General features: G+C 51.8%; 1 protein-coding gene across 1 annotated transcript in view; it reads left to right on the forward strand.

The window, feature by feature from the left end:
- The window catches only part of LOC101033727 (bone morphogenetic protein 8B), a 33,404-nt gene that overhangs the window by 8,003 nt on the left and 13,117 nt on the right, over window positions 1-12,284 (forward strand). Inside the window, exons 2-3 of the mRNA XM_039473560.2 lie at window positions 8,523-8,712; window positions 9,430-9,578. Of these exons, the coding sequence (XP_039329494.1) occupies window positions 8,523-8,712; window positions 9,430-9,578 (339 nt within the window). The remainder of the gene's footprint in view (window positions 1-8,522; window positions 8,713-9,429; window positions 9,579-12,284) is intronic.

Raw genomic sequence — 12,284 nt, forward strand, 5'->3', positions numbered from 1 at the left:
TTTGAAAGGCAGTGTTTCTCCACTACTAACAATCTTGACTCCCAGGCAACATTTGGCAATATCTAGAGACATTTTTAGTTGTTGCAAGTGGGGAGCGGAAGGGAGTGCTGCTGTCAACTAAGGGGCGGAGGCCAGCGACTCCGCTAAACCTCCTGGCCAAAAGTGTCAATGGTGCCGCAGTCAAGAAACCTGTTCACGGTGACCAGTGTTTGAGGGCGATGATGATGGCCTCACCCTTTATTAGATATAATGTCCTCTTATTCTGTCTTGTGTTGCTATAACAGACTCCCTAATGCTGAGTAATTTACAAAGAAAAGAGGTTCATTTTATTTTGTTTTATTTTATTTTGGACAGAATTTGGCTCTTGTTGCCCTGGCTGGAGAGCAATGGCATGATCTTGGCTCACTGCGACCTCTGCCTCCTAGGTTCAAGCAATTCTCCTGCCTCAGCCTCCCAAGTAGCTGGGATTACAGGTGCCTGCCGCCACACCCAACTAATTTTTTTAAAATTTTTAATAGAGATAGGGGGTTTCACCATGTTGGTCAGGCTGGTCTCGAACTCCTGACCTCAGGTGATCCACCTGCCTCAGCCTCCCAAAGTGCTGGGATTACAAGCATGAGCCATTGCACCCAGCCAAAAAGAGGTTTATTGGGCTTACAATTCTAGTGGCTGACTCAAGGCTGGGCAGCTGCATCTGGTGAGAGCCTCAGGCTGCTTCAATTCATGGCAGAAAGTGGAAGGACAATGGGTGTGTGAAAAGACAGCACGTGCTGAGAGGAAGCAAGAGAGCAAGCCAGACTTTTTCACAGCCTTCCCCGCCTAGAAAGCGAATCCATTTCCCTGAGAGTCAGAACCCACCCACCAGCCCCCTCCACCATGACTTTGTCCGTTTGTGAGGGACTCACCCCCATGACCCAGACACCTCCCACTAGGCCCCACCTCCCATCACAGCCACATTGGGGATCAAATTTCAACATGAGTTAAGCCAGGGATAAACCACATCCAAACTGTAGCAAGGGGTGTGTTATCTGTACTGGTTACCTTGCTTTTTTCTTACTCTTTTCTTGAAGCAGAGTCTCAACCTGGAGTGCCATGGCTCCACAGTCACGGCTCACTGCAGTCTCGATCTCCCATCCTCCTACCTCAGCGTCCTGAATACACTACAAGCGAAGTGCCGTCATGCCTGGCTAATTTTATTTGTTTGTTTGTTTTGTTTTGAGACAGGGTCTGACTCTGCCTCAAACGAAGAGTTAGTGTAGTGATGTGATCTCAGCTCACTGCAACCTCTGATGCCTGGCTAATTTAAAAAAAAAAAAAAATTCACTAATTTAAAATTTTAAATTAGCTAAAATCTAAATTTTTTTTAAAAATAGCTAATTTAAAAAATTATGTTGCCCAGGCTGATCTTGAACTCCTGGCCTCAAGAGATCCTCCTGCCTTGGTCTTCCAAAGTGATGGGGTTACAGGCATGAGTTACCATGGCCAGCTGGGACATTTTCTTAGAAGTACAGTTTCTGAGTCACAGCATGTATCATTTTGCTAGATTATTGTCAGATTTCCCACCCTAGGGATTGTGCCATTTTGCATTCTTGCCGTTGAGGCACAGAAGTGTTCAGGTCTGGTCTTACTCATGAGGCCTTCTCAAGTATCACACCTAAAGAAACACCACACTGGACTGGAATTAGAGGTGTCAATATGACCTCAGATATTTCAAATCTATACATATACACACACACACACACACACACACACACACACACACACCTCTTTAGATAAACAGATACATATAGATGTGTGTTTTTGCACACACTAGTGTACACACATATATTTCCTAGCTCTGTCCACTGAGAGAGCCTAAAGTATTGACACTCCAGGACAGTGAGCAGCCCAGTGCCCAACTGTTTCTATTTCTCCTAAAAAAAGAAAAAGAACAAGAACAGAACTCCTTGCAGAAATGGCTGGTTCCAGGGGTGGGGATGGGAATTCCCAGGATGCACCTCAAGTATCTTGCAGTGCCAGTTAGAAATGCTCAGAAAAGGATGGTGGAGTGGCCAGAAGGACACAGGAGCCAACCCGAAGGAGCTGCCAGTGGCCAAAACTGGACCAATTTTGAGCAATGAAATAAATAACAGTACTGGACATAGCCCATAGAATAAAATAAACACCCTTTAATCCATAATGATATAAAGAAATAATTAGGCCAGGCACAATGGCTCACGCCTGTAATCCCAGCACTTTGGGAGGTCAAGGAGGGCAGATCACCTGAGGACAGGAGTTTGAGACCAGCCTGACCAATATCGTGAAACTTTGTCTCTGGTGAAAAAAAAAAATGCAAAATTAGACAGGCATAGTGGCGCACATCTGTAGTCCCAACTACTCAGGAGGCTGAGGCAGGAGAATCACTTGAATCCAGAAAGCGGAGGTTGCAGTGAGCCGAGATAGTGCCATTGCACTCCAGCCTGGGAGACAGAGCAAGACTGTCTTAAAATGAATATTTAAATAAATAAATAAATGCAGAAGAAAGGACAGATCTTTCATTCAAAAGAATTCCAATTAATTTGGCCAGGCACAGTGGCTCACACCTGTAATCCCAGAACTTTGGGAAGCCAAGGCAGGCAGATCATGAGGTCAGGAGTTCAAGACCAGCCTGGCCAACATAGTGAAGCCCCATCTCCACTAAAAATACAAAAATTAGCCAGGCATGGTGGCACATGCCTGTAGTCCCAGCTACTCAGGAGGCAGAGGCAGGAGAGAACCCAGGAGGTTGAGGTTTCAGTGAGCTGAGATCATGGCACTACACTCCACCTTGGGCAACAGAGTGAGACTCCATCTCAAAAAAAAAAAAAAAAAATGAATTCCAATTAATAAATGTAGAAGGAAAGAAAGAAATAGAAAATCACTACTCCAGCCTGGACAAGATGGCAAGACCTCATCTCTACGAAAAATACAGAAAAATTAGCCAGGTGTGATGGTGCATGGCTGTAGTCCCAGCTACTCAACAGGCTGAGGCAGGAGGATCCCTTGAGCCTTGGGAGGTTGAGGCTGCAGTGAGCCATGATTGTGTCACTGCGCTGCAGCCTGGGTGACCGAGTGAGACCCTGTCTCAATGAACAAAACGAAGTATTTTCCTTATGATATTTATTATTTACAAAATGAAACATGGTGACATTGCAGTGGAGAAACCTGGCAGATGCCACCGTGACCAGGGAATGAAAGTTCACGCCACTAGTAATAAGAAAGATTGCTGTCACATTGTCCCATTCGATGCTCTGAGAAGGGCGTATCACTTCTGTGGTGTTCTCCAAAATCCGTGACTTTAACCTGAACATGAGAAAACAGGAGACAAACGGAAATGGAGGGGCACGCTACAAAATAACTGACCAGCACTCTTCCAGTTTATCAAGGCCGGGCGTGGTGGCTCAAGCCTGTAATCCCAGCACTCTGGGAGGCCAAGGCAAGAGGACTGCTTGAGCCCAGGAGTTCAAGACCAGCCTGGGCCACATAGTGAGTCCTTGTCTTGATAAACAATTTTTTAAAAATTAGCTGGGCATGGTGGTGTGTACCTGCGGCCCTTGCTACTCCAGAGGCTGAATCAGGAGGCTCACTTGAGCCCAGGTGGTTGAGGCTGCAGTGAGCTGTAACTGTACCATGTACCACTGCACTCCAGCCTGGACTACAGAGCGAGACCCTGTCTCAAAAAAAAAAAAAAAAAAAAAAAAGTGTCAAGGTTGACAGGGAAGAAAAGACTGAGCAGTTGTCACATCAGAGGGACCCAAGGGAAAATGACAGTAAAGGTATGAATAACATGAAATCCTAGATTGAATCCTTGACAGAAAAATGATATTAGTAGGACAGTTGGTAAAATTAGAGAAAAGTCTGGATTTAGTTAACAGTTTTGTATCAATATCAATTTCCTGGTTTTCTTATACTACAGATTGGTTATGTTAGATGCTATCATCAGGGGAAGCTATCAGGAAAAGAATGTATGGGAAGTCTCTGTACTGTTCATGCTCCCTTTAGATCTAAATCATCTAGAAGTATTTCAAAATCAAGTTAAAAACATAAATAAAGCAGCCCCACACTCCCTGCTTTATTCCCAGTCCCACCGTCAGCACATGCTGATCTTGTTATCTGACTTCCCTGCAAGGCTGTAAACCCCATGGGGACAGGGGCTGCCCCATCTTACTTACTGCAGTGTCTCCTGCACCTCAGCAATGGCTTGTGCACAATTAGTGCTGCTTTAAAATGTGCTGAATAATGAATTAATTCATATTCCTGGCTGTCACCAGGAAAAATGAATGAGGAAGTCAGTGTTCTTATAAAGCCTTCAGACCTTGAGAAGGCAACAGTCAGGGGGACCTCCTCCTTCATGCCCAAAAGTGAAATTATGGAACCCTCAAAAATAGGATCCCTGTCACAGATTTTACAGATGGGGGAAATAAATTTACTGCCCAGAATGCTCTACACATCAATGGTTCCTCCCAGGGCCACCATGGAGAGGGGATTCCTGGCAGGATGTATCTCAGATGGTTGGAATCAGGACATTAGCCAGAGAGATCTCCCACATGGACCCCCCCGCCGCAGCCTATCTGAATCCAACAGGGAGCCCTGGGATGAACTTCCCAACCCTACAACTGGCAGCAGAATTTTACTGGGAAAACCCAAGAAATCACGTTGTGCAGACCTTGGCCTTTCCCATGAATTTCCTCCCTGGACCCTCAAATACCAGCAGCTGGTGGGAAGCATCGACAGTCATTTTGTGTTGTGTGTTCAGTATCTGTCTAGAGGCCTCCCGCGTTTTTGGCCGGTTTCAGCATGGTTTTTATGCTCTTTTCAGACAGAGGTGGTTCACTGCAGTGGAAGGCGCCTAGCCAGGAGTCAGGGTTCCATTTCCACATGTGGGAACGTGGGAGGAGATTCTATCTGGTGCTTTCTGTCTGAGCCAGAACTGGGGGACGGTCCCAGTGGCATTGCTGAGGTGCTGCCATTCAGCCGGGCATCTTTGGGAGATTCCGACCTCGGTTCTATGGGAAGGTGGGGGCTGGGGCTGCACCGACAAGGAAATGCTCTGAATGGTGTGGGAGACGCGTTCGCTGGACGGTAACCAAGCGATGACTATAGTCAACAAACCTGGCTCTTCACAGTTTTCATTTGACCCTGTTTCAAAGTGCTGTTTTGCAGGTGTGGACACCGAGCCTAGAAGGTTTAAGTGCCTTGACAAAGGTGAGGCAGGTGAAAGGAGAAAGGTAACTGATAGATTTCCATGGTGTATTTTCTCTCATTCCACACTTTTTTTTTCTTTTTTGAGACAGCATCTTGCTCTGTCACCAGGTGCCAGGCTGGAGTGCAGTGGCACAATCTCGGCTTACTGCAATCTCCGCCTCCTGGGTTCAAGCAATTCTCCTGCCTCAGCCTCCCGAGTAGCTGGGACTACAGGCACACGCCACCACAGCCAGCTGTTTTTTTTTTTTTTAGTAGAGACGGGTTTTCACCATGTTGGCCAGGATGGTCTCTATCTCTTAACTTTGTGATCCACTCACCTCAGCCTCCCAAAGTGCTGGGATTACAGGTGTGAGCCACCGCACCCAGCCCATTTCACACTTTTATTTAGGAAAAAAACAAAACTGAATGTCTCCCTTTCCCCACCATGGCCACTGAGTTTCTGACGTGGCCTCCTGATGGTCCTGGCTGGATGTTGTCACTTTGATACTTTAAATTAGGAGACCAGCCGTTAGCCTCCGGAGGCATGGCCACCACTTCTATCCCATAGCCCCTGCCCTTCCACAGCCCTGGCAGGGAAGGACAGAATCCCCACTCTGCAGACGAGGAGACTGAGGTGACACAGGTCGTCCACAGGGTCAGGGCTGGGACCAGGAGCCCATTTCGGTGCTGTCTTAGAGGCTAAAGCAGGGGCCGTCTGCCCACGAACCTTCATAGGGGAAAATCTGGGCCCCAGCAAATGCTCTTTCTCAGCCCCAGCTTTTGAGAAATAACTTTTCTGATCCAAAGGCCAGCTGCAGACCCACATGGCTCCAGCAAAGAAAGGGCACTCCCTTTGCCCCATCACAGTAATGCCAACTGCAGTGCCACACCCCAGGAAGTTTTATCTGTTTCTGATAAAAATCATTATTTTCCTAAAAATTTCCCAACCTCCAGGTTTGCCTGGAACAGCCAGGGGAGGCAGTTTCCTGTGCTGGAATTTCTGGGTAGTTTAGCGATTTCACAAGCCTACCGCAAGGAGGTTTGGAACTGGGGTCAGTTCAACTGAGTGACCCTTAAGCCAGCCTGGGAAGACCCCCAGGTCAGGCAGGGAGGGAGGCTGCAGAGCACAAGTGTCCCCCTAGAGCTGAAGGGTTTGTGGGCTGTTCCCTCAGTCTTCGGATCCCACATGAAGTTAGCATGGAGCCTGCTGGCAGGGATACCAGTGAGCCCCAGGAGCCACCCAGCAGCCCTGCCGTGCCCTGGGACAGACGCACTTAGCCATGCTTTGAGAGAGGACAGGAGAAGGTGCGGCTGAGCTGTTCCTTCACTGTCATGCCCTGTGACAGCCAACAGCACGAACTAATTTAATCTTGAAATCCCTCCCCAGCTGCAACTCCCATCCTGGCAGTGGGCAGGATCTGGATGGCCCGTGTCCCCTGAGATGCCATCAGTCATGTCCCTGTCTACCAGGTTTCCCTGCAGGGCCAGGGCCCTTTTCTGATTCCTACACAACCGTGTAACAGACGGGGGTCTGTAGTTCCTGAACCCACTGAAACTGTCATCCAAGTCATGTTGTGTAAGCGTGTTAGGGAAGAGAGCACACGAGTGTAGATATTCATGCCAGGAGGTCCAGAATTCTGCCATCAGCTGTGATTGCCTACAGGGCAGAGACCCAGACGTCACCTGTGTCACAGCAACTGAGCAGCCCGGCTCTCAGCCACCCTTGGGTGCTGTGGGACGAGGCAGTTTTATTCCCGCTCCGCCCTGGGCTGGGATGAGCGGCCATCACCTCCTGCCCACACACGTCTGGCCCCATCCCCCGCCCCACACAGCTGTTCGCCTGCCCCTGGCTGGACCAGGTCCCCACCGAGAGGACAGGAAGTGCTCCCACATCCGCTGCAGCCCGCACAGCCTGGTGCTTTTACAAACCTGACTGTGGTCACTGAGCCCAGTAACCAGAGAGAATGTTTAAAAAGACTCACAAACATATCATTGAAATCTCAGTGTTGGGTTTTGCGGAAGGCACTGGGCGGCTCCCACCTCTGCCTTCTGGAAACACAGATTTCTAGAGTTTAAAAGGGATGGGAGGCTAAAGTGAGACTGCCCTAAATGTAGCGTCCCGGGCATTTCCGGGCACCTGGGGAAATGTGGGCTTCATTCCTTTGTTTGACTGGCAGGTCAGCCCCCGCCACAGGGCCCTGCTGCCCATCTCGCCTCCAGCCTGGCCTCTACCCTCGCCTCTGCAGTGTCTTCTTATTCCCCTCCACCCACGCTGTCCCCTGCTGCCCCCAACCCCTGTGCTCCCCACTGGCCAGAGGCACAGCCCAGGCTCCTGGCCCGGGATTCGCATCCTCAGCAGGCAGGCCACAGCCGAGCTCACGCACGGTCCCCAACATTGCTGACCTGTGGGCACCTCTACCCCTGTGCATGCGAGGTCCCCCTCCCTAGAGTGCCCTCCCTGCCACCTGTCCACCTACCAGGACCCCATCCCACCCTTCAAAGCCAGTTCAGATGCCATCTGCTCACATCCCACCACCCAGTGGGACCCTCGACCCCCCTGGCACCTGACGGGGCCACTCTGGTAGTTGTCACTCCTGCCCTGGTTTTTCTTGTTCCTTTCCACATTTCCCTCCTTCTTCCTCCACCTTGTTCCACAAAGGAAACGTAGGTCCCCTGCCCTCTGCTGTCTCCTGGTGCTTGCCCTGCCCTCAGGCCCCTCTGCTCTGACCCTCTGCCCTGGCTGACCGGCCCCTGCAGGGCCCACCTCCCTGACACCATGGCAGATTCGCACTCAGGCCTCAGCCCAGCTCAGCTGTCAGCCCTGAGCCCTCCCTGCTGCACCTCTCATCCAGGCAGTGGGCAGACTCTGGATGGCCCGTGTCCCCTGACATGCCATCAGTTGTGTCCCTGACTACCATGTTTCCCTGCAGGGTCAGGGCTTTTTTTCTGCCTTGGGTCCAATGTCCATCTTCTCTTTAGCTGGAAGCTCCCTCCTCTGTCTCATCTGTGGGTCTCAACACCAGCCAGGGCCGAGAAGGGGCGCAATGGGAGTTTGGGGTGTGGAGCCTGGGGCCTGTTGAGCATAGCCAGGTGCAGGGCTCAGGGTGTGCCTGGCTGTAACAGCCCCTCGGCACTGTCCATGCCCCAGGGCCAAGCCTGGAACACACGTTCGAAGAGGACAAAGATAGCCCCACCCAGGCTTCCTGGGTCCCCCTGCACCTTGAGCGATGGGCAGCTGGGGGCAGGGGCTCACACCGGCTCTGCTCACTCCAGAGCCCGAGCCATTCCAAGTGCCAGCCCAGCTCTGCTTTGTCTTCTAGTGGAGCGAGACCGTGCCCTGGGCCACCAAGAGCCCCACTGGAAGGAGTTCCACTTTGACCTGACCCAGATCCCGGCTGGGGAGGCCGTGACGGCCGCGGAGTTCCGGATTTACAAGGTGCCCAGCACCCACCTGCTCAACAGCACCCTCCACGTCACCATGTTCCAGGTGGTCCAGGAGCAGTTCAACAGGTGCCTTCCCCTTGGCCTGGGTGCTCCCCACCCAACCCAACTCATAGTCTCATGGTCAAGGCAGCCCAGCAGGGAGTGGGGGTGAATGGAGCCTTTCCCAGAGGACCCAAAAGAGAGCCTCAAAGACAGGAGAGGTGCTTGGCCCAAGGCCCCTGCACTGTGGGAAGAGCCCCAGTGTTGGAAATAAATGCTCGGTGCCACAAAGAAAAATTAGCACTGAGACAAACGACATTTCAGCAACACAATTTTTACTTCCTGGACTGCAGGAAGGGTACTCTCACTGGCCATCTTGCTATGAGAGTGCAATGAACAATGGAAAACACACAAATGTATCCCTTACGCATTTGGGGTCGTCCTTACTGCTGTGTCTAATCTGTTGGCTGGAGCCTGACCTCACAATCTAAACTTAACAGTTATTATCACACTTACTCTTTAACAAGAAAGGAAACTTTAAAAAGGAACTTTTCTACTTCCCACACCCAGTGACAGTCCTGCCTTCAGATCCCTGTCCTGCCATCCTGGCTGTGGGGACTTGGACAGGTCACTGAGCCTCAGTTTCCCCATGTGTACATCTCTGCTGAGGCAGTGAGATGAGGCTCAGAAGGGGCACAGACCAGAGCCAGGTGGGAGACGCTCCTGTGACAGCCCCCAGGCGGGCCCTGCAGACACAGAGGCAGCTGTGCCGGCCGCCAGTTAATTGTTCTTTCGTGTCCACAGGGAGTCTGACTTGTTCTTTTTGGATCTTCAGACGCTTGGAGCTGGGGCTGAGGGCTGGCTGGTGCTGGACATCACAGCGGCCAGTGACCACTGGTTGCTGAAGCATCACAAGGACCTGGGACTCCGCCTCTACGTGGAGACTGAGGATGGTGAGGCTGGGGGCTCTGCGGGAGCAGCTCCTGGGGCTCCTCTCTGCCAACACAGGCAGCAGTAGTGACCTCCTGTGGCCGTGGGTGCCCGGCCTCACCAGCTGTGCCTGCTGCGAGGGTCAGTGAGGTCCAGGGCTCGAGGTCTGGCCTGGCGGGGGTGCTCTCTCCTCTCCTTCTGCTTCCCAGGAAATGGGCGGTTCTTCCCACGGAGCAGCCTCCACCTTGGGAGTTTCTGCCCTGGGAAGGGAAGGAGGGGAAGTGGCTGCATGCTCAGGTGCTGAGGCCAGGAGGCTGGGTTTGAAGCCCAGCCCGACGGTGCCCTGCCGCGGTGACCTTGGCCAGGACTTAGCTTTCCAGGCCATCTTCTCTTCTACAGGATGAGGATTCACACCCTTGTTCACTCCAAGGGTGATACCGGGGAGAGCCTCCTTTATACCAGGCAGCGGGAATACAAAGGCCAAAGTGGGCATGAGATGGGCGTGTTTGAGGTGCGGCAAGGGGAAGCATGCGGCAAGGGGCCGCCATGGAGTAGCAGCGAGGATGGGTTTCCAGAGGCGGTTCTGAGTCTGTGTAAAGCAGGGCCAGGGGCTAGGGTTCTTAGCATGATAGCAGTGGAGGACAACAGGACCTGATTCGGGTTTTTGTTTTGTTTTGAGATGGAGTCTCAGTCCATCACCAGTCTGGAGTGCAGTGGCACAATCTCAGCTCACTGCAACCTGTTCCCAGGCCCAAGCAATTCTCCTGCCTCAGCCTCCTGAGTCGCTGGGACTATGAGTGGGCGCTACCAAACCCAGCTAATTTTTGTACTTTTAGTAGAGATGGGGTTTCACCATATTGGCCAGGATGGTCTTGATCTCTTGACCTGGTGATTCGCCCGCCGCAGCCTCCTAAAGTGCTGACATTACTTGCTCAGCCTGATTCAGGTTTTAAAAGAGAACCCTCGGAGACGCCCCCCTCTCTCAGGATGGAACCGAGCTCCCCACCCCTTCCGTGGGCTGCTCAGTGACTTGTTTCTCGTAAGTGCAATGAGGACAGGGCGTGGGGGACCCGAAGGGCAGCGCCTCAGCCAGGTGAGGAAGGCTCACTGCAGTGACCAGCACGGAGCTAGCACATGTCCTGGGTGTAAGGCAAGGGGAAGGCCCCTTCCCTGAACCCGAAACCCCAGTCCAGCCACGAGAAAACCGTCAAGCCCAAAGAGAAGGGCTTTTGCAGAATACCTGACAAGCGCTTCTCAAAACCGCCAAGCCCATCAAAAAAAGGGAAGGTCGGAAAATTGGAGGAGCCCAGAGGCACCTAAGGAGACCTGCTCAGTGCATGTGGGGTCCTGGGTGGGGTCCTGGATCAGAGAAAGGGCATTAGGGAAACGTTATGAAATCCAGATCAATTCTGGGATTTACTTAGTAAGAATATCAGTATTGGTTGTTAGTTACGAGACAGGTACCCTACTAGTGTAAAATAGTAACATTCCCAGGGCAACTGGGTCCAGGTGTATGGGAACTCCCTGTGCTATTGTTTTCTTCTTTGAGACAGGGTTTGGCTCTGTTGCTCAGGCTGGAGTGCCGTGGCGCGATCACAGCTCACTGTAACCTCCAACTCCTGGGCTCGCGCGATCCTCCCACCTCAACCTCTATAATATCTTTGCAAATTTTTATGTAATATCAACTGTTGTAAAATTAAAACTTTACTGAATATATGCATAAAATAAAGAATCTCCTACTTCAGTGGGGGAGAATAGACTGAGATGGATGAGAGTGAAGTCAGAGAGGCCCGTGGGGACCCCACAGTGGTCCAGGTGGGCTCTGCGAGTGGCTGTGGGTAGCAGTAGAGGTGGAGGAAGGTGGGTTGATTTCAGTGTCAGGACGTGGTTATAGCTGGCGAGGAGGTGAAGGAAAGGGAGGAAGCCTGAATGATGCGTGGATGGAACCAGTGCATTGTTTCTAATAGATTTTTCTTTTTGGCCTGCACTGGGGAACGATAGATAAAGGGCAGGTTTGAAGTGGGTGGTCAAGGGGTCTCTTTTGGCTGGAATATTATGGTGCCCACTGGGATGTTACTGAGATCCCTGGTCCTCATGGAAATGCAACTTCAGGGACAGGTGAGCCTGAAGACCCAGGTGTGGGAAGTGCTGGCATGTAAGTGGATTTAAAGCATGGGGCGGGACCAGGTTGCCTAGGGAAGGAAGACAGTGACGGAGAAGAGAGAGGGCCTGGCCCAGAGCCCTGAGGGGGCCTCCAGCATCCAGAGAGCTCTCAAGGAGGGGCCACAGTGAGCCCAGAGGGACCAGCCAGGGAGGGAGCAGGACACCTGGAGAGTGAGGTGACCTAGACACCAGATTAAAGTGTTTCCAGAAGCAAGGGTTTGTTATTTGTGTCCTGCCGTGGGCACTGAAGGCAAGGGCCAAGAAGTGACCGAGGGTTTTGCCACACAGAGGTTGTTGACCCAAATCTCGGGGGACTGTGGGTGTGACTGGGAGGTGGAGGGAGACAGGCAGTGTGGGCAGGAGACAGTGCTTTCCAGAACCTTTGCTGGGGAAGGGGAGCAGAGACAGGGGCTGGGGCTGGAGAGAACCAGGGACAAGGCAGGTCCTCTACAGGTGAGGAGACGGCTGCTCACTGCTGTGGCGTTGGAGTGATTCTGAGCAGAGGGAAGAAAACTGCAAAATTCTGCACAACTTGGATCTAGGGCTCCTGGGAGCTGGAGTGGGGC

This window comes from Saimiri boliviensis, chromosome 11 (assembly GCF_048565385.1).
Source record: "Saimiri boliviensis isolate mSaiBol1 chromosome 11, mSaiBol1.pri, whole genome shotgun sequence".
NCBI lineage: Eukaryota > Metazoa > Chordata > Mammalia > Primates > Cebidae > Saimiri > Saimiri boliviensis.